Source organism: Paralichthys olivaceus, chromosome 22 (assembly GCF_024713975.1).
Source record: "Paralichthys olivaceus isolate ysfri-2021 chromosome 22, ASM2471397v2, whole genome shotgun sequence".
NCBI lineage: Eukaryota > Metazoa > Chordata > Actinopteri > Pleuronectiformes > Paralichthyidae > Paralichthys > Paralichthys olivaceus.
In genome coordinates, this window is record NC_091114.1 from 4564987 (window position 1) to 4585820 (window position 20834).

The following is a 20834-nucleotide window of genomic DNA, read 5'->3' on the forward strand; positions in this document are numbered from 1 at the left end:
GTTTTGGTGCAGTTGGGTTGAATTTAAGGAGACTGTTGCGTTTCTGCTCTACACAGTGATGTTCTAGTTCGGATCTTGAAACAGAAATCTTAACATCTTCACTCAGCTACTTCAGATTGAAATGAATATTAAACATGAGACACTGTACCACACTTGTAAATATTATTTTGTTGATGTGCTCTGTTGGGAGAGTGATCCCTCGCTCTCTCTAAGGTTTTCCCCTGTTATTAGTTTGTTTTTTTTGTTTTCGACAAATAAAAGAAGCACTTCATGGTACTTTCTAATTTTCACAGCACAAAGGGAACAAACATTTTTGACACCTCAGCACAGATGCACAACACCACTACCCGGATCACGCATGAGCTCACGCAGACCAACAAACACACCGAGCTCCGATGCACTCAACTCTCATCACCAGGCAGCTGCACTGTAAAACATCCGTGGCACAAATATTGTAAATTTCCCAACATGTCAGCATTTGTACTTTAGTATTTCCACTTCATGCTCCTTTCTACTTCTACTCTGATTCAGATAAAGTGATTGTATTTTCTACTTCATCACATTTATTTGACATCTTTAGTACCTTTTAAAATGAAGATTTCAAACAATAAATAATATAACAGGCTGTTCAAACACATTATTAAAGACTAAAGCAGTGGTTTCTCACTTGTCTCCCCCGATCTGAGTTAACTCTATTCACTGTACACCTGGATTTTGTTTTATTTTTATTGGTTTATTGATTCTGCCTTGAAATCTAAAGCAGCGACTCCTTCGGACTGAATGAGCCTGTTCAACTTCAGGCTTATTCACATGTACCTGCATCATCAGGACATTATTGAGCAACACTTACGTGAGTGTAACTGTCATAGTTTCATTTTCACCATTGAGGGATACAATGAGAATTTTTTTTAATTACATTGCATCCCTTAACTTACTTGTGAAATTAAAATTATGAGTTACACTAAAGCAACTTTGACACATTGTCAAAAATGTGATCATATTAAATCTGCTTTGCATTTTCCTCAGATTTGGTTTCGCAGGTAGAATAAGTTATTGTGTTTAAGGCTCCCTGGCTTTGAATTCACTCTTGCGCAATGGCATTAAAAAGCTGCACGTCTCTATGGCGACATCCACAATGTCTGAGGGTTTAATGTCAAAATAAGGGCTCGTTATTCTTAAATAATAAAATCTCTTAATGTTCACAAATCCACCTTTTAACTGCTTTACTTATTTAGCAGGATTGTGTTAGCCTGGATTATTGTAAAAAAACATTTGAACAAACTTCCTCAGGGCTGAAGTCTGATTTAATTATTGATCTAAGGTTGATTTGAAGCTCAACCGGAACAACCAGTCCCCCACGCCAAACCTGGAATACAGCGTTACCTGGACTTCAGACTTTCTGTCTAATTCCTGAGATGTTAACAAAAACAAGTACATAGTTTTAAACGAGTGCTCTGGAGAAGTTACTGAGGTGTAAGAACGACACAGAACGTCCACATGGATTTATTCCCTGTATTATTTATTGAAAACCCAGCAGTTGTCATTGATACCTGTAGTGTGTGTGTACAGGCAGGGAAGTAAGGAGATGTGGTAAACTAAATTAGCTGTCATTCTGTTGTCAAGAAAAAAGGCAAAGGACAAAAAGACAAAAGAAAAAGGAAACACTCTGATATGCTACAGAATGACGGCCTCACTGTTTTCTCATTTTTTCTTTTTAACACTTGTTTTTAAAAATGTTACACGGATGAAAAGCATCGAGGAAGAAGAAGAGCGTGTGACAGCAGTTCAGAGGCAGATGAAAGAAATGAGAATTTTAATGAAAGACAGGTTTGGGTGCGTCTTTTTAAAAACAGCCGCGGTCTTCTGTTTCCTCCTCTGCCGAGTGTTGCTTTTACTCAGAGTTGTGCAAAGCCACCAGGAGACAATCACCGACAATCATCGCTCTCATTCTGTCTCTCCCTCCTTCCGTCCTTCTTCATCGTTTCTTTGGAGGTTGGGCTGTGCGGGGTGGGGTGACGGGCCGTCCCGAGTTCATCCCTCCATACTGGTATTTGGCTTTCTTCTCAGATGGCTTCAGGATCTGGAACAGGCACAGAAGCTTTAGCTTTAATTCTGTGTATGTAATAAAATACTGTCTGTTTTATTATAAACTGGATTAATTACACTGATATAACCTTGTGTATGCAGCGTTTTTAATTTTATCGAGGTCGATTTAACACACCAATTCTTCCTTCTTAATTATGAGCAAGTTGATCTGGGTGGTGATGCTGCTGCATGCAATTGTCCACTTGGGGAAAAATACGATTTCATTGAATAAAATTAAAATCAAAATGAGATCAACTCATTAATGTTCCTGTTGATCTGCTTTGTGCACGTATACTGTACCGTACTTTGTCACGACTTTGTCAGTATTGCATACCTGGAAGGAGCACATCAGGGTTTCATCCACGCTCATCATGCCGCCGGCGTTGTCGAACTCTCCGCAGTAGTTTGGAGCCGAGAACAGAGTCACCAGCTGCCGCTTGGCAAAGAACTCATAGCCATCTTCCACCACCTGGGGGCATCAGATTCAAAGGGACGTTACTCACTGCAGCCCTGATTCATGGTATTTCCGTAAACATCAGTATGTTAACTGGGTTTTTCATTGCATTTACACACAAGGCTGTGGTAAACCACAACTAGATGCCTGGCGGTTATACTCAGGGGAGCTGGTTTCCTATGTATGCATATAGTTGAGTTATGGGAGGCTAAGTGCATGGTACCTGGTGGGCTCTGCAGATCAGGTCCAGGTCGTGGCGGTTCAGGAACTTGCTGACCACATCAGCTCCGAAGGTAAAGGAGACGCCGCGGTCATTCTCGCCCCAGCCCTGGACGTCCTTGTCTGGGTCCGACCACAGCAGATCGCACAGGAGGCCTGGAGGGGGGGGAAATACACAACTCTCACACCACAACCATTGCTCATCGCAGAGGAGGCAGCTGCTGTATTCACACAGGAGAATAAGTCTGTGTTTGACCTTTAATCAAACATTGAAATCTGGGTCAAGGCATCACATTCTCTCTCTGTGCTTTTCCGTAAATCAACCTGGAACTACCGAAAAGTTTCCTTTTCTTAAAGTATTAAAACATCAAGGCTTCCTTTTGTATACACACACACACACACACACACACACACACACAAACTCACTCGCTTCACATCCAGACACTTGGAGTCTCCCTAGAAGACCATAAGAGGATCTGAGAGACAGTGGCTGCCAGCGTTCAAACACTAGCTGCCTTATAAGGACAAGAAGAGGGCAAAGCGTCCAACTGAGAGAGGCTTCACCTTCACTGGTTCATCATGAAGAACTGTGTACTTCTTAGGGGGGCAGAGAGATTAAGAAGTTCTCCCGCTATTTTATTCCTCCCTAATCTAAAGCAGCTACAGGAACAAACCTCACAGTGCCAGGATTTAGAAGAGACCGGCGCAGTGAGCGTTACTCGCTTCTTGCGTCCTCGCCTCGTGTTATTATAGAAAAACAGCACAAACAAATGTATCAGTGGCTGAGCTCACAAGGGGCTGGACCTGTATTCATATTCATCTCAGAATCACTCCGTGGAAACGCAGCGAAAGAAAACGTCGGCCCAAACAGCAGCTCCCTCTGAGCGGGACTCGAGCATCGAGATTTAATCGGGGCATTTTTCTGGAGGAGGTGCACGAGGGATCGAAGTTTGATGTATTACTGCAGAAATTGGCAGTTGCTATGGAGCGAAATCATCACAGTTTGCAAATCTGCCCCCTCCATGTTGCCGTGAGGTTGATGACTTTGCAGTGGGAGCAGGATCGGCTGTTTTTTTTGTGCGTGCGTGTGTGTGTGTGTGTGTGTGTGCGAGCAAACCCGTACAAGGTCAGCTAACACAAAACCACTTTTTAATAACCACGCCATCATCGATTAACATCTCTCCTCCCACCGACTGCCAATGCATGTCGATGCCCGAACACAATGTCCCGGCTCTCCGAAATATCAGCAGAGAAACAAATCTCTTCAGAATTAGAACCACGATAAAGTTATTTTACCAGTTGGGGCAGATTTCTTCTTACAGCAAGGATGGGTTTTAAAACAGATTTAAAAAAAAAAGCCTGGATCAGGTCTGATCCAGAACCTGATCGGGACAATCCGGATACCCAAAAAAATCATCGGTTCATTTGTTTCTAAGTAATATCAAATAGAACTGAATTGATAGGCTGATCGATCTATCATAAATCAATTCACAGATAATTAGGGTTATTTTAAATGTGTGTGTGTGTGTGTGTGTGTGTGTGTGTGTGTGGACCCACCTGTGTCAGGCACATCTGTGGGTCTCATGATGCGTCTGATCTGCTCCATAGACTGCAGGTCAGGAGAGAGACCTGAGGGCAACACATCAACACGATGACACAAAACTAATACACTTTGTAAATCTCATCACCATCATCGTCCCCCCCCCCCACCTCCCCCTCCTGCCTGTGCCGGTATTAACCCATAGCACTGAAGCTATAAACTGGCTCTGACCCATTTACCTCACATCAGGTTAGTCAACAAGGCTCCGTTAAACTGTATCTTTGCAGATCACAGTGTGGGTACTGACAGGAAGGCACAGCACTAAGCTCCCACTGCTATGCTACACACATTCAGGACTTCCGTTAGAGATGTACACAGAAACGTGTATATTCGACATGGATACCTCCGTGGCAGCAGAAGATCTTCTCGTCCACTATGGCAGCGATGGGCAGGCAGTTGAAGCAGTCGGTGAAAGTCTTCCACAGCTTGATGTTGAATCTGCGTTTACCTGTGGAATCAGCAAGGCAGCGAGTCAGGAGGCCTCAGGAGGCATGAGTCTGGATTTAACTTTCAAGTTCCAACATACCCACGACACACGCCCCATCTTAGCCTCACCTCACCGGTCACCATTAACTAGTGCATTGCCTGTTCTGAACCTGCCTGTCTTGAACGGGCTGTTTTCTTGGCCTGTGGTGATGCTGGTTGCAGCTTTTCTTTTCTGAGGCTGTAAAAGTGACCCGCAGTAATTGAGCCACTGCAACTGAACCTGCTGTTGTGCACCGCAGCTGCTGCACGGAGAGCTGTTCACCTGTTGATTCAAGGTTAAGTGGAGCTCGACTCCGAACCTGAACTGGAGAATCAGTTGTCTGAGCTCTGGTTGCCTGTTTGTCCAAATTGGAGATATGCCTTTCATTCTGCTGTTATCGTCCACGCAAAATACAAAGGTTTGAGTAGAAGAATAACAGAAATAAAACTTTCCTCTGCCATTAATCATCTCATGACCCCCTCAGAATTGTTTTATGACCCTTGGGAGGCGCCCACTGGACTAAAATACCAAACAAAAAAAAGTACAGCTATAAATAATATTATATGTTATATTGGCTTTTGTACAATACATTTTTTTTCAAGGTTTCAACAGCTACTGTTGTTTCACTTTGCAGTTTAGCTACAAACAAAAGTGTAAGGATTAAAAGCAGCACTTCATCCCACTAACTCTGCTCGTTTTTCTTGACATACACACATAATGGAACTGGAGGGGGGAACTGAAAACGAAAACACACTCGACTTCTGTCTCGTAACACGAGAGCCGAGCACTCACACTCGTCATAGAAGCCGTAGATGCGGTTGATGGAGGCACACTCGTGGTTGCCCCTGAGCAGGAAGAAGTTCTCGGGGTATTTGATCTTGTAGGCCAACAGCAGGCAGATGGTCTCCAGCGACTGCTTCCCTCTGTCCACGTAGTCCCCCAGGAACAGGTAGTTGGCCTCTGGGGGGAAACCGCCATACTCAAAGAGCCTCAGCAGGTCTGTGTACTGTCCGTGGATGTCACCTGGGACGGAGCAGGGATGGAGGTTTGAGGACGGAGAATGACTACATGGTGTAATTTAAAAAGAGCAAGGTCAAGGGAGGAGGTTACTGACCACAGATTTTGAGCGGAGCCTCCAGCTCCAGAAGGATTGGCTGACTGAGGAAGATCTCCCGGGACTTGATGCAGAGGCCGCGCACCTCAGCCTCCGTCATCTGGACAATCTTCCCTGGACGACATCCCCGCACTGGTGGAGGGAAAGGAAAGATGGAGTCAGTATTAATGCATAACTTAATGAGTGCGTATCTATGAGCATCAATAGCAAACAGCGATCCGAAAGGGAGTTTCCTCAGTATCTTGTTTTCTGCAGTTTTTGTTCCTCAACCATACGCCTGTGTTGTTCCTCACATAACTGTACACATCACCAACCACAGGACGAGTTTTGAAATGAACTCCAATCTAAATATGGGAGGCAGAGTTTAGTCAACAGACACTGGATGGAAACGGCCTGTGTCGGCATTGTTGATGTTGCTGGGGGTGTTTTTGGAGACACTTCCTGTTGTGTGACACGGTGGAAAAGAGAAGGGGGGGGAGGGGTGACACTTGACAAGACGCTGCGGGACTCTGAGTCACCTAAATGTATATATAAGACTGAGCAGGTTAATGAAACCTAATAAATGAAGTTAAACCACGTGGGGAGATTTTTGAGAAGTGACGCAGCCTAAATGTGATTTATTATTCTGCTCAAATTACAGCCATGGTGTATTTATAAGTCTTAATATTTACACAGCAAACAAGTGAGCTGTGATCCTGCATCAGGGTGGTGTATAAAGTTAGTCCCTTTAAACCTTTACGTATTTACGCTGCTGTACAAGAGAAACACAAGATAATATGAACTCATCTTTACACATTTTAAGCATCTGATTTAACCTATTTTAAGCACCGGGCATTTAAGATTTCGAAATTTCAGTTTCTGTATTACCACTGAAATGATGTTTTAATTATTTGAAGTTAGAATATCTTATTTCCCTACTTTATTTCAGTTACTCAACAGATCAACTAATGAGAAGATATTACACAACCTCATATACTGTACCTCCCTGATAGCACAATGCAGAGTAGCTGTGCAGCTTTTATTTGTTTGTTTGTTATTCAGAAGGTTTACACAGAAACTAGCTACACAATCAATTTCCATTAATTATCTTTAGAGCGAGGGAAGAAAGCAAAATAATTTTGGTGTGGATCCGGATCAGGGGGCGGATCTAGGAACAATTTAAATTTTCTTAAACATTGTGAGGTAACGTGTTGTGAATAATTCATGGACCTCAATGAAACAAATATATAAATCAGGCATGTTTAGGGGAGTGATATTTATGTGTGTGCAATTTGGTGCATATCGGATTTAGTTTCATAAGACTGTTGGACCACTTTAGTTTTTTATCGTAAAATTATTGGATAGTTACTGGATGAATCAAATGGAAAGTGTGCGCTGAAAAAAAGCATGTGTCAGACTTTGTCATGTTGCCAAATAAAAAGCTTTGGGTTATTTATGAATAATATCCCTGCAGCTCAGACACTAAATGGCCTCTGGAAACCTCTCGATTTCCTGATGTTGCTTTGGAAACTCACATTCGACCCAGCAGTGACTCCCACCAATTATAGCTACCTTTGCATTTTCAACTTTCCCTGCACTATTTCCATGTGTTGCCTTATATTTTTCTCCTCTTGCTCTGATGAATGGTAGAATCACAGAAGCCTCCTCTTTCCCCCTCCTGCTTGGTAAAGCACAGAAGTGGGCCAGGGCTGACTGAGACAGCTCCTGTCAGACGACACCACGGCAACATGATGGAAATCCTAGCAGGCGTCAAACGGCAACTAAATCAAACGGCAACTAAATCAAACAGACGTGGTCAGAGCAGAGCTCCACAGCAATTGGTGTTTTTAAAAAGGAGGTGAAATAAAGAATCTACAAGTTCAAATTCCTGCAGCTCACAGCTCTGAGGGTATTCTGCACCAAGTTTTTTGAAGTGTGTGAAGCCCTGTGTGCAACATGACCCTGATATTTCTGCCTGCAGATAAACACTCCCTCTGTCCGTCTCCTCCACCAAGACCAAATACAAGCTGCGGTCGCACGCGCCCCACCTGAGGTAACACGGGGGCTATAGTTAGACTGTCTAACGGCCGTATTTCACAGGTGAACACAAAGCACGGCAACACAGCAGGAGTATGTGGAGAATTTGTGACATTTTATTGGTAGAGGTGACACGCTGGAAATCCTGCCACGGTTTGGAAATGCAAACGTTGCATTATTGGTATTTTTGGAGAACATTTCCTCCAGTGAGCACAACGCACGAGCAAGGAGTGCCTGGATGATTTCACAACCCTCCCTTTTAGCTGTGTGATGACGGGCTTGCAGGTCTGTGCTAGCTCAGCTGACAGGGAGGGAGGGAGGGAGGCCTGATATAGGACGCACACATACGCACACACAGCTAGTCTCACTTGCCTGGAAGATCCCCTTTCATTATATGGTTAGAGCAGAGCCAGGACCATGCACACACTCTTCAATTTCTCAGTCTCCTGCTTCCCAAACACACACACACCCACCCACAAAAACAAATAAACACTTGAATACACACACATACACACACACACGCAGTGATCCAGTGACCTTGACTTCAGAGCGTACCACTACGGCCTTGCGGGGAGGTATCCCAGCATCCTTTACTTTGTCACCACCGCAGTGCAGCTTCCCCAGTGAGGAAAAAGCGAGGGAGCGAGACACACTGAGAAATAAACAGACAGAGAGAGAGAATAGGAGGTGGTACCCAAATCGTATCACCATGGCAACCCAGCAAGTCCAATTTCCAGCCAGTGTTGGTGAGCGAAGCTGCTGCTGTATCTCGAGGGAGGGAAAGGAGCTGATTTGCAGATAAAGTGGCATCACCACCAACCCACGCCCTGCATACTAACATGGACTGCATCTGACAGCAGTGGAGGAAACCCAACAGGATACCTACGCACACCCACCCACACCCACACACACACACACACACACACACACACAAATCAAACTTCCCATATTAGTACTTCCAAGATACTTCCAGAGATTCTTAAAACATCCAAAACTCCTTCAATTCCACAAACAAAAACAGCTCGGAATATATCTGAGGATGTAGAGCTGCTGTTTGTTCAAGCAACAAACAAAGACAGCTCTCATGTCGTATTCGGTCAGAAAAATATTACAAATATTACAATTCTAATGTAGAGTGTACTCCAAGTAGTTCCGTGGATAATGACACTGTTCGTTGTCCACACACACAGACACACATACACCCTCAAAAGGTGTGACCGTAGCGAACGCGCCTGTCGCCTCATTGCTGTACTCGTCATGTCACATGTCACACCAGCCTGTGAAGACAGCTGAGCAACATCCTGAGAAAAAATTACAGCAAGCTACAAACAGGTTGCCTCATTGGGAGTGTAGGATGCAGGAGTTTGTTTGTTTAAGCATTTTATGCCCATACCAGGAAGTAAAGAGATGTTATTGTCCGTCTCTCTGGACTCCCTGAACAAGTGAAAGTTCAAAACACAACAAAGAGCCTTTTCATGAGTGAGGTACAAGCTGGTTAATCAATGAGTTTATTCAACTGTGTTTTCAAATATGTTAGCAACCACTGAATCCTGTCAATATTTCAACCGCAAAACTGAAAAATCAATTTGTTCTAGCCACGAAAATGTGAAAGGTTTTAAGTCTTGTAGGATTTCAATCTGAATATCTCCTTATGTCCTGACGATTTACACACCAAACAATAACAACAATTATAATATAAAATGATTTGATTTTTAAAAATAACTAAGCAAGGTCTAAAACTGATCACATGTTTGGAAAGATACTTTGCAGACCAGTACAGCACTCAGGACACTGAGGCGGTTTTCAGACGAGCTCATGACAGTGTCCGGTAATTTGGGTCTAGACGTTTGCTGGACCTTGCCTGTCACGTCACGTCTGAGAGCGGCTTGAAGAGCATTTCTAAATCAAGGTGAACACTGTGTAGTCTGACAGTGACAGACAATCCAAACAGATGCAGTGTTTATGTTTGTGTGTCACTACTTTGTCTGAGGCAGCAGCAGCGAGAAGGAACGCCTCTCTCCATGACAGCCTCGCCTGAACAGCTGATGCTCCACCAGCTTCTCTCAGCTGCTTCTTCCTCTCCATCAGAGAGAATCTCTGCTCCATGTTCCAGTTCATCTCTCCAAATTTGGTCAGGTCCGTTTGTCTCCCCAGTTTTTAGGCTCCGCTTTAGTCACGCTCTGACCTCTTTCAATGGTTTCCTTGCCCAGGCTTATGAATGTAAAGATAACTGCACTGCAGTCAACTGCAGCCTCGCTCTCTCCCTCTCTGTCTGTTCCTTTCCCCCCCCAGACCTCCTTCTCCTTCCTCCACCTCCCTCCTTCTCTTCTTCTATTTACCTTTAAGTTGAATTCTTGGCTGTGACTGAACTCCTGGTTCACTGCCCTCCTCCACCTTGCCGGTGAACTGTGCTGACGTCAGACGATGACGCCTCATACCCCTCCCAGAATCCTCTTTGCATTCCAGACAGCTCACAGAGCGTTCACACGGTCACAGCTCTGGCTGTACTGAAGATACTCTCTGGTAGGAGCTTCCGCAAATTCCATCAAAATCCATGGTTTAAAATATTTTGTTCTGGATGAAACTATGTCTTCAGGACTATGACTAACATGATACTTAACTCAGAAAGCACAGCATTTACACAGTTTTTACAGTTTGATCAATTGGAATATTGGAATATATAATAACAAGGTTTATTATATAGATATAGATATCATTGTTTATACATTTTTTCTCGTAACTTTTGTTACATATCACCATATTGTTTCTAAATATATGATTACAATGACAAAAATGTAGGTCTTGTTTTTTGTATACATATAGTATATAACTGAGAAATATCAAGTTAATAATGACATAAAAACAAAGAAAAGCAGAGTGATTAAACAACAAACGTATCTTTGGGTTTTGAAGTGATGGTCCGGCCAAACAAGAATTATAAATGTCATTATTTTCTGACATTTCAAAAAATCCAGAGAATAATCGGCAGATTGGCCAATATTCAATTTCTGTCAGCTCAAGCTCCACAGTTGCAACTTGTGTACTCAAACCAAATATGATTTTTCACAATCAGGGACTACTCATTTCTTTATTGTATTGTTTGACTTTTACAAACTGCAGAAAACAGCCCAAATCAATGTCCTCAACTGTCTCCATTTGCCCTGACTCAAAATCCAAAATAAATTTATTTCAATCATTGTGTTAAGACAAGAAAAAGCAGGATATGTTCAAATGTGAAGCTTAAACAACAGAATACATGGCAGAAACACTTCATTAAAGGAGTAAGATCATTATCTACTTATCACAAGCCACAGAAGTCCATCAGGACTAACCTGTTGATGTGTGAAATGTCTGCTGTACTGCTGTAAATGAAATATAAACTGAAATAGTTAGTTAACCCGCCATCTACTGACAGTCAAAAAGGCTTCTTCACAACACTACGTCTCACTAACCTTAGTTAAAGGGACTGATCTGTGTAGGCAAGAATGAGCCACTGTTCCCTGAATTACGTCCTGACACCTACCATAAATATTTGGGAGGATGCCTGATTACTGCCCAACCCATCATTATGCTTAATGTTGAGCCACACCAGAAAGATCTTACGGCACGACATGACACACCGTGCAATCACTCCGTCAAACTATGACTGAGTTAAGTTGGTTGAGAGGCAAAAGCACGTGACAGGGACGAGTCTGCGTTTCCAGTTTTAGAAAAAGAAGGGCTGGAGCTCTGTACAGACTCACGGGTTCAAGAGTTTCCTTTTTTATTCTCTGTGGATCGTTTAATCATAGTTTCTCCATAACTCTCCCAAAACTGCCAGCGAAAAGAAGGAAAATAAAGAACTCAAAAGACAAAGGGGGAAGTGATCTACAAGAAGTTGTTTTCAGTCATCATTCTTCTGCTTCACTAGCGGCAAACTCCTTGTGAAGGGTCAAGGAGGTCAACTATTTTTCCATCCATTCAAAAGAGCAGAGTTCACTTACACAGCGTGCAGTGTGGGACAGAGAGACAGACTGAAAGATAAGTGACTTACAGACAGATCACTCCTTCAAGGCGTTACCATATATGGGCTTTACTCTATGGAGGAAACAGGCGACTCAGTCAGGACAAAGAGGGAGCGCTGGACGGCTCCGTTGTTGTTATGTGATGGAGACAGAACAAGACTAGCTTGGCACAGGCCACGGCTCCGTCACGGAGCGAAGGGCCACAACAATGTAGCGGCTGTCAGCTGCACCGGCCAAGAGCTGCGTAAGCGCGTTCACGTCAACAAGAAAACACACACACACACACACACACTGATGTCAGCACAATATCTGGAGCTTAAAACAAGACTGAGCCCATAAGACCATTTTTCAACTGTTGAGCTTCCAACACGCTTTCCAGTTTCACTTTTGTTTAAGTCGCAAGATAAAATGCTTAACAATGAAAACTACTTTTGTTAAAATCATGTCGTTCTGTTATAGTTGTTTTACTGCTTTCCTTGGCTGTATCTTTTGTAGTATTATATCTAATTTGTCCTGCCACAGTTTCATAACGAACCCCCTCTCATAATAACATGAGAGATCTGTCTGTGTTTTTCTCTGTTGTTGCATTGTACAGATGGGTGAAGCGCTATTTGCAGTTTGCTGGTACGATCGTCCATAAAGTTGTTACCATCCACGTAGACAATCAGACCTCAGCTAAAGTTGTGCACGCACCCACAATTGGCAGAAATGCAGTTCTCTCTCTTATGCAACAAATGATGTGTGTGCATGTGCACCCTTGCTACTGCCATAGATTGAATTCATTCTGTGGGAAACGCTGTATCCACATGTTATTTCTTAAATGAAGGCAAACATACTGGAAAACAAAACATGTGGCTGGAGTGTTTACCTCTTCTTTTAGCTCCATTTTGGCCTCCACTAGTTCCCAAAGAAAAAGTACCAGATTCTATAAGTATTCTCAAAATACACAACTATGTTCACTAGCTAGTCACTATGTTGCAAGGTCAAGAAAGCACTTATCAGCATACATGTCGTTTTTTCCATTGTTGAAAATTGTTAGTGCAGATTATCTGACTTGAAATTGTATGTTGAGCAAAATGATGATTTTTTAATTTTCTGAGAGTGCCAAAAAAAAATATCCAAAGAATCTGATGGGTCAAAAAGACCCATGCATTTTTAATCAGGTATGACTGTGCATGTTTTACTTACTGCTGCACCACTAAAGATGCCCAGTCAGACCTTTTTTAGTTCTCAAACTCCATTCTCTATTCTTTCCAACTGGGCACGAGGCCAGCCGCTCCCCTCCACTCCTCCATCTAACCCTCACCCACACACTGGCTACGGAAAACAGTGACCCCTCAGTGAACACGAAACACAAAGTAACTCTGGCGAGGAGAGTGGGAGCGAATCTAGAGGCCAAAATCCTGACTGCTGTGGCATTTCAGCGCAGGCTTCGCATTTTCAGAGGACATTTTGTTCGCCTTTAAGTGCCACGGGTGAATGGGTGTCTTTGTGGGACAAAAGAAAGGGTGAAATTGAGAGGAGAGACTGGGGGAGAAATAAACTGGAGGCACTGCTAAACAGGCAGAAAGAGGGAGCGATGGAGAGGAGAACGAGAGGAACTGAAGCTTGCGTTGAGGAGACACAGAAGGCGAGGGAGTGAATAGAGTGAGAGGGAACGGACAGGTTTTAGCTGAAAGCCTCGCTGGACAGCTGAAAAGCCAGAGTGAGCTCTGTGCCATGTTTGGTGCCAGGGGGTGAACGCTCACCACTGCACACAGGCTCCACCATTGTTGTTTCCACAACAGAGTGCCACGCCAGCAGCCTGAACACCACGCAATGCAGCAGCAGTCCGAAGAAAACAAGCATGGTGGCACCAATATAAACGCATTGTGAAGCAGAAAAAAGGTCTAATGGTACACTGTAAACTAAATGATGTATATTATACTGCACATGCATGTAAACCTCGAGTCGTCTTCACCTAAATAGGTTTTAGTGGGAAATTGTCATTGTACAATTTCCAAAATTAAAGTGAAATTATGTGATTTTTGCACCCGTGCTGCTTTGAGCATTACCTCTTACATAAAAAAATAAATGGCCATTGCCAATAGAGGGGTTGGCCTTTCTGATGTGTTCACACATTGACTTCTTCGGAGGAACTGCGGAGGAACTGTCCAGTGCATGTCTGAGAGCAGCTACAGAGTCACTTTAAGAACTTGCTAACTTTCATTTTCCAGATGCAGAACAAACATTTTCAAGTATGTGAAGTGCTGTCTGTTAGCAAAACCATGCAAATTGCGTTAAACACTTCAACTACAAATCAATCGGTGAGAGCGAACAAAACAACTGAGGGAGTCTCTTGTCAAAACAATGTGAAACGTTCCCTCGCCTGTCAAACTCTTGTCTGTCCTGTGTTAATGAGCAGAAACTGCAGTTGCTCAGGAATTACACACTGCCCCAACAAACACGCTCTCTACCACTGGATTAACTTCCGAGGCAGCAACGCAACTGTGTGAAATTTTGATGTACTGCTGCCTCTTATAGTCAATATAAACTATTGTCGTGGTTCATTTGCCATGGCTCGTTTTACCGTAAGAATTATCACCACAAGCTGCTATTTTAGAATTTAAAAGATCTGTGTTTTAACAAGCGTTTGCGTACAGTTTTACCCCTACTATATAGCATCAGCCTCCATATCAGACTATCTCAAATCTGTGCAGTGTAACAGTCAACACAACCTGGACAGCTCCTGCACAGAGAAATGCTCCGTGGGAGGTTTTATGTACTCACACATACTGGGTTACAACTGTGCTGGCGTCTTTGCCCATAAACAAAAATGACAAAATGGCTTCAAAATGCAACTTTCCATGCTGCGTGTCCACCCTCACTGGCTGAGGTACGAGGCTGTATTGCCACATAAAGCCTACGGGCCACCTGTGCTGGCAGGCCAGACAGAGGTCCTGTTGTTGCCCGAGCACTGGGCCAGCGTGGGCTTAGCATGGGCACACTGGGAAAACTGGGGTCTGTAATGTCTGCTTTACTGGAGCACACAGTACAGCATTAGTGCATTAGCTAATGACGATTGGTTGAGAACAAACGTGTGTGTGAAGGAAAGGTGCAGATGTTTTTGGTCAAATCCACAAAGTCATGTGTTATAAATCTTTTTATAAAAATCATGCCATGTATGTTAGAAGTCCTAAAGCAATGAGCAAGAGTTATTTGTGTAACCGATTAAGAAAACAACAATTAGCTTCTGTGAGGACAATGTAAATTTGATTAGAAGGAAAGGACTCTTTGCCCAATTCATTTTAATCATGGAATGCACATTATTGAGGTTAGTTCACCAATAATACAGCGTAGTCAGATGTTAAATGATCATGCTCATGATGATGGCCATAACAATTGTTTTTCATGGAAGATTTAAAACGCTTCAATTAAAACAAATGTAATAATTAGGAAATAAAGTAAAATATGCATTGTTATATGTATTTTCTATATGTATGGGTGTATGGGTATCTATTGGTATCTGCTTTTAGTCCAATTTAAGCATTTTAAATCATCCACAGTTTATGGTCACACAAGATGACAATTTGATGAAACCATAAAGAAGCATAATACAAATCAAATAACAAAAAGTGGTACAACTGGTAGTCTACTGTATTACAGTATTACCCTTCCTACACTGTAATCCTGTGCGTGTGTGTCATCTAAAGGGTAGGTTAATTTCTACCAGGGACAGCTGTGCCTGTTGACATTTACTAGATCAGGGAGCTACGTGTGTGTGTGTGTGTGTGTGTGTGTGTGTGTGTGTGTGTGTGTGTGTGTGTGTGAGACTGGCATGAGAGCAGAGGGGGGGAAAAAAGAGACTAACCGCCTGTTGAAGCGGTTTAAGGAAATCCTTTCCTACCTGAGGGAAAAGGTCTCTTTATTCTTGCAGAGAAGGAGAAAATATTCCTGTTTATGAGGAGTTTCTTCTCTCCGCTGTCAAAAAGTACTTGCTCATTGTGGGAACTGTTGGGTTATCTAAAAATATATTGACCTTACTATGTAAAGTGCCTTGAGATAATGTAAGTTATGATTTGGTGTGATACAAATAAAATTGAATGTAAAAATGAGAACATCGGGAGCTTCTTGAACTGAACACCAGGAGAAAAGTCGTGGACATTTATTAAACGGCTAAATGAAAGCGAGCTGTAGATGTAAATCTGGTGAAGTAAACCAAGGCGACGCCATATCGAGGTTCCATCAGTAGGAGAAGTCTGTGAGCGGTCTTTGTGTTACCCAAAGGTCAAGTCCTAAAATAAAATGAAGCCCCTACGAAAACAAACAGACACACCAGGGACAGTTTGAGTGTGTGCATTTGGAATTCTGCTTGTGTACTGGCCCAAATACGTCTGCCTGCGTTAGACTAATGTCACTTTGCCCGTTGTCGCTCTCATGATGAAAAGAGAAAATGCTCAGCAGTCAGCTCTGGCCACCTGACCTGACACAGTGTGATTACGTCTTTTGTTTGCAATGCAGAATCAGAGTTACGTATGTGAATTCACATGACGTCCATCCAAACCCTCATGTTGTTGTTACTCTGGGTCTGTAAACGTAGTGTGTGCTGTGGTCCAAGTACATTTTCAGAGGCTTCTCAAGCCTGCCAAGTCAGGCTGCCTTCCGAACCACATCGATTTTTTCCACCGAAGTGAACCGAGCGCTAGTGCTGGGTTGGTCTATGTCGCAAAGCCTTGGCTGTATAAATGGCACTTATTTTATATTATATAAAATTATATATATAAATATTCACTGATTCATTCAGCCACCCCTGACTCCCCTCGCTAACACGCAGACACACACACACGTCATCAGACACGTTTGTAAACTCAGATTGGGTCAAATTTGGTCAACACAATTGTCGTGTTTTTTGCACACAGAGCGATGAAGTGAGATTCGATCACAAGTGGACAAAACAAAGTTTTGGTTGGACTTGTTGGTCATAATAATCCCGACCCCAGCGGTCTTTCTTCTTGACCGAGAGCGAGTTCTTTGGCTGTCGAAACACAAATAACTGGTTTGACTTTAGCTACTGGCCAAGAAACGGCCCTGGAACCGCCTTAGAGGAAATGGGTGAATGTGGCCTAGTAGTGGCTCCTTAAGAACTGTCAGGTGTAGGTTTCATTAAGGATTGTTCAGCCAGTTTTTGGTAACCATGAGATGCAGAGGACAATTTTCAAGAGGAAAGGGAACTTCTTGGTCCAATCCTGGGTACTGATTAAATTAAAAATCATAATTTATGGAGATTAAATTCCTTCAGCAGTTGTGAGCCGCAGAAAGCACTTGTAAGTGAGAGTTGAGGCTAATTCAAAGTCCTTCCATGCTTAGCTATCACTATCAGCCAGCAGAAAACCATCAGTGTCGGATTCACCCTTCATTTCATATTTTCACACCAAAAATCAGCCAGCCGGATACATACCAGCTAAGGCTGCTCTACTGGCTGAAAGGACATGGATGGTTGGATATATCCACGGCTCACATCTGGATACCTACGCCCTGATCCCTTAAATGTCCTTCACTGAGGTTTCCTACTCACTGCATTAAAAAAGAAACATCACTAAATATGGAGTCTGCTAACCTGCTACAGTGCAGTCCTGCACAGCTGACAGTACAGACTCACACAGCTGTGTTAAACACACAATGCCCAAAACAAGCATTATGATCTAACCAGTCCCAATCAATCCACATGTTCAGCTTATACTGACATGCACAGCAGGCTCATCCAATAGGAGTTGTTGACAAACGGTTAATGCTTTTGTGTGTCTGATCCTAAACACACTGATTTTGTTTGTGTGAGAGAGAATCAATCACAACTGCCTTGGCTGTGACGTGTTTACTGAGGACACAGAGGGACACTGTCTCAGGAGAAAGGCAGACAGGTCGGCTCACCTGTGCCAGGAGCCCTTATTTAGCACCGCTAAGAAAGTCACCCACTGCTACTCAACACATCACAGTGGCACAGGAGAAACAACAACACGTTCTTCGAAAGTTGCAGAAGTTACTTTTGTGCAGCAGTGACAGCCTCAAACTATTGACATCAGGACAACCCAAATAAATATAATCGATCAGACACATTCGCTTGCTGGTAGATGGAAAAACTTAACATGACATGCACTTCTCATCATCCAGAAGAAAACTGGGAAAACTTGTTATTTTATGAATGTGTGATGATATGACACAACAGTAAAGATCAGGAGACCAGCAGTTGCATTGATGTGAAAATATTTGCAGGATACACTGTTCTGTTAAACTCCTTTGAAATGTTTGGCAATTGAATGATGATCTGTCTATCTGGGGAAATACAATAGTTAATAGTAATTCACATTACCAAGGGTTGTTGCTCTTTAGGAACAACTTCTCTTTAATCCTGCTATTATCTGGGTCACTAACTTTCATTGGTTTCATTTAAAAATAATTAATATAATCTGCACAGCTCAGGATTATCTAAAATTGAATATCATCAAAGCATATGGTTTGTGTAAACATATTAGCATGTAACACTGAAGTGCCCTGTCTCTTCTTATGCCAGACCTCTTTGAAAAAAAAGCTTTTTCTACTTAAAACTGGATATAAAGTGCATGGACAATACTAAAACAGCTCATTTAGAGGCCAGATAATTACCTTGAAATATTCGGCGACGATGATTACACAATTTACGCTTCATTTACAGAGAAATGTTAACTTCGGGGACTCGTGTGGCCACAAGCTACCGCCCATCCTGGCGTTTGTTTGGTTGTACAAGAAAAAGCTTGTGGGAGCAGAGACATTTTTGCAGACTGAGACACTATGTATTGTAAAAAACAAACTAATGATGCAACACAAGGACTGAAACATGAATCAAGATGAGAACGCATTGCTGTAGTTAAAGGTTTGGTTTGACTCCGGGTACAAACAGTCCTCCAGCTGCAACTTTGAACCCGAAGTCAAACTGTTATTCATGACAACAATAGAGTATCGCAAATATAATGAATCACGAGTTAAAATGTAAATAGATTTGATAGTGAGAGGCTTGTGCCTTTGATCCGCGTTACCGACTGACGGGACTAGTTTCTGCTCACTCCGACCCGCGGCTCTGAGAGCGAGTGACGCGGCCGCTTTTCTTATCAACTTCCTCCTACTTGATAAATAAATGTAACTGAACAAGCCCTCAGGCAAACAGCTCTGAGCCACAAGGACGCTGTGAATGTGCCGAGGCGGCGGACTCACCCTCTAAAAGCCTGGAAATCAGCGAGTCGACGTCCAACTCCCCCTCCGCCATTTCTGTACCCAGCAGCTCCGGCCTCCCTCCGCAGTGTGGAGCAGCGAAGGCACCGCCTCACCGCACTGAGCCACACCGCCGACCTCCTCCCATTGAGGAACACTGTGCTGCCTTCACGGACCCCACGGACACTTGAGCTTCTGTGGCGGAGGCCAGAAAACCAGAAACCACCTGTAATTAGTTGTAAGAGTGTAATAAAGAAATAAAGAAAGTAAGATAAGATAAGATTAAACTTTACTCAAGAAAAATCACTTGTCACAGCAGCAGACGAGTCAGAAAGAGTCAGTCAAGAGAATAAAAAAGGCAATAGAATATAAATAAAATATTAGATAAAAATACAGAATAAGAACATAATATGCACCTTTCATATATATGTATATAATAGTGAATTTTAAAAATCACAATAAGAAGTATATATGTGGAATAATATTAATGTTAGGATAGGATTGGTATACATTATACACATAATGTGTAGAGAGTCTTGACTTACGTCCACTTACCTTTTTCCAGGGCTTTCAACCAAACTCCATGGTCTCTCTCAGTGCGTTGAGTTTAGGATTCCTCAACCGTTTTTTAAAAAAAAAGTCATTATTGTCAATCTCTTACCTGCAGCAAATTTCCATTGGTTTCCAAAATCTTACATAAAATAAAGAACCTATTTGATATATCAAAGTCATTCACTTTTAAAAATCCAAACAGCCTTGGTCTTGATTCTGCTTCATCTTAAAGAAGACGTTGAACAACTGTAAGAGTAATATGTTTATTAAATGCCTAACATGTTTAGACATGATGATTTTCATTAGTGGGAAACAACAAAGCTGCAACAATAAACAACCATAACATACGACGAAGGCAAACATTAATGTGGTCAAATGAATGAGTAACCCCCCTCATGAAAGAGAATAACAGAATGATACCTGTATTAGTTTGGACCGTGAGAGGACAAATGACACCAGTGCAAACAGGATGCAACCCAGTCCAAAACAATGAAATGGTCAAGTCCTCCATTAGAACTGAATTATGTAATTATTATGTAATATAACCTGATGTGATTTCCTACAGTACAGGAAAAAGGCATCAGCAGGGTCTGCAACAGGTTGCTGTGCCATTGACATTATATGGCTGCTGAAAATAAAAGAACTTAGTTGGCAACTTTTGCAACAGTTGGCCATTTCATCTACTTCGATCCCTCGTCATGTTAGAAAAATTATTGTGTGTGCGAACATTAGTGCAGTCGATGTTAAATCGACTAGTAAAAAAATGTATATGAAGAAAACTGGAAGAGATAAAAAAGGAGAAACGACAGATGACATATGGAGAGTCATTGAATATTATCATGGGCCAAATACACAGAGTAGATGCTGAATTATGGAACTGCAGCGCCCCCTCCTGGCAAAAGTATGTCAGGACATATACGTGCAAAGCTTTCAAATGAACTGTTTTTGTAGAATCATTTATTTATTAAAAATAGAATAATGTTATGGTCGAATAAACATTATGAACTAATAATGAGATGGGAGATGTTTGCCATCAGTGTCTCGCCAGTGTTGAGGCCTGAAATAAGGATTTTTATGTGGTTCACTGGCCGATTAGAACTATC

General features: G+C 42.5%; 1 protein-coding gene across 1 annotated transcript; it reads right to left on the reverse strand.

Annotated features, from left to right (window-relative positions):
• Positions 1-1498: 1498 nt before the first annotated feature.
• LOC109637688 (serine/threonine-protein phosphatase PP1-beta catalytic subunit) lies at positions 1499-19344 on the reverse strand. Its single transcript, XM_020100231.2, has 8 exons — positions 19183-19344; positions 5939-6070; positions 5617-5847; positions 4702-4806; positions 4316-4387; positions 2763-2914; positions 2420-2554; positions 1499-2080 (listed from the first exon to the last, which is right to left on the reverse strand). The coding sequence occupies exons 1-8, from the start codon at positions 19232-19234 to the stop codon at positions 1976-1978; spliced, it is 984 nt and encodes a 327-aa protein (XP_019955790.1). The 5' UTR covers positions 19235-19344; the 3' UTR covers positions 1499-1975.
• Positions 19345-20834: the final 1490 nt, after the last annotated feature.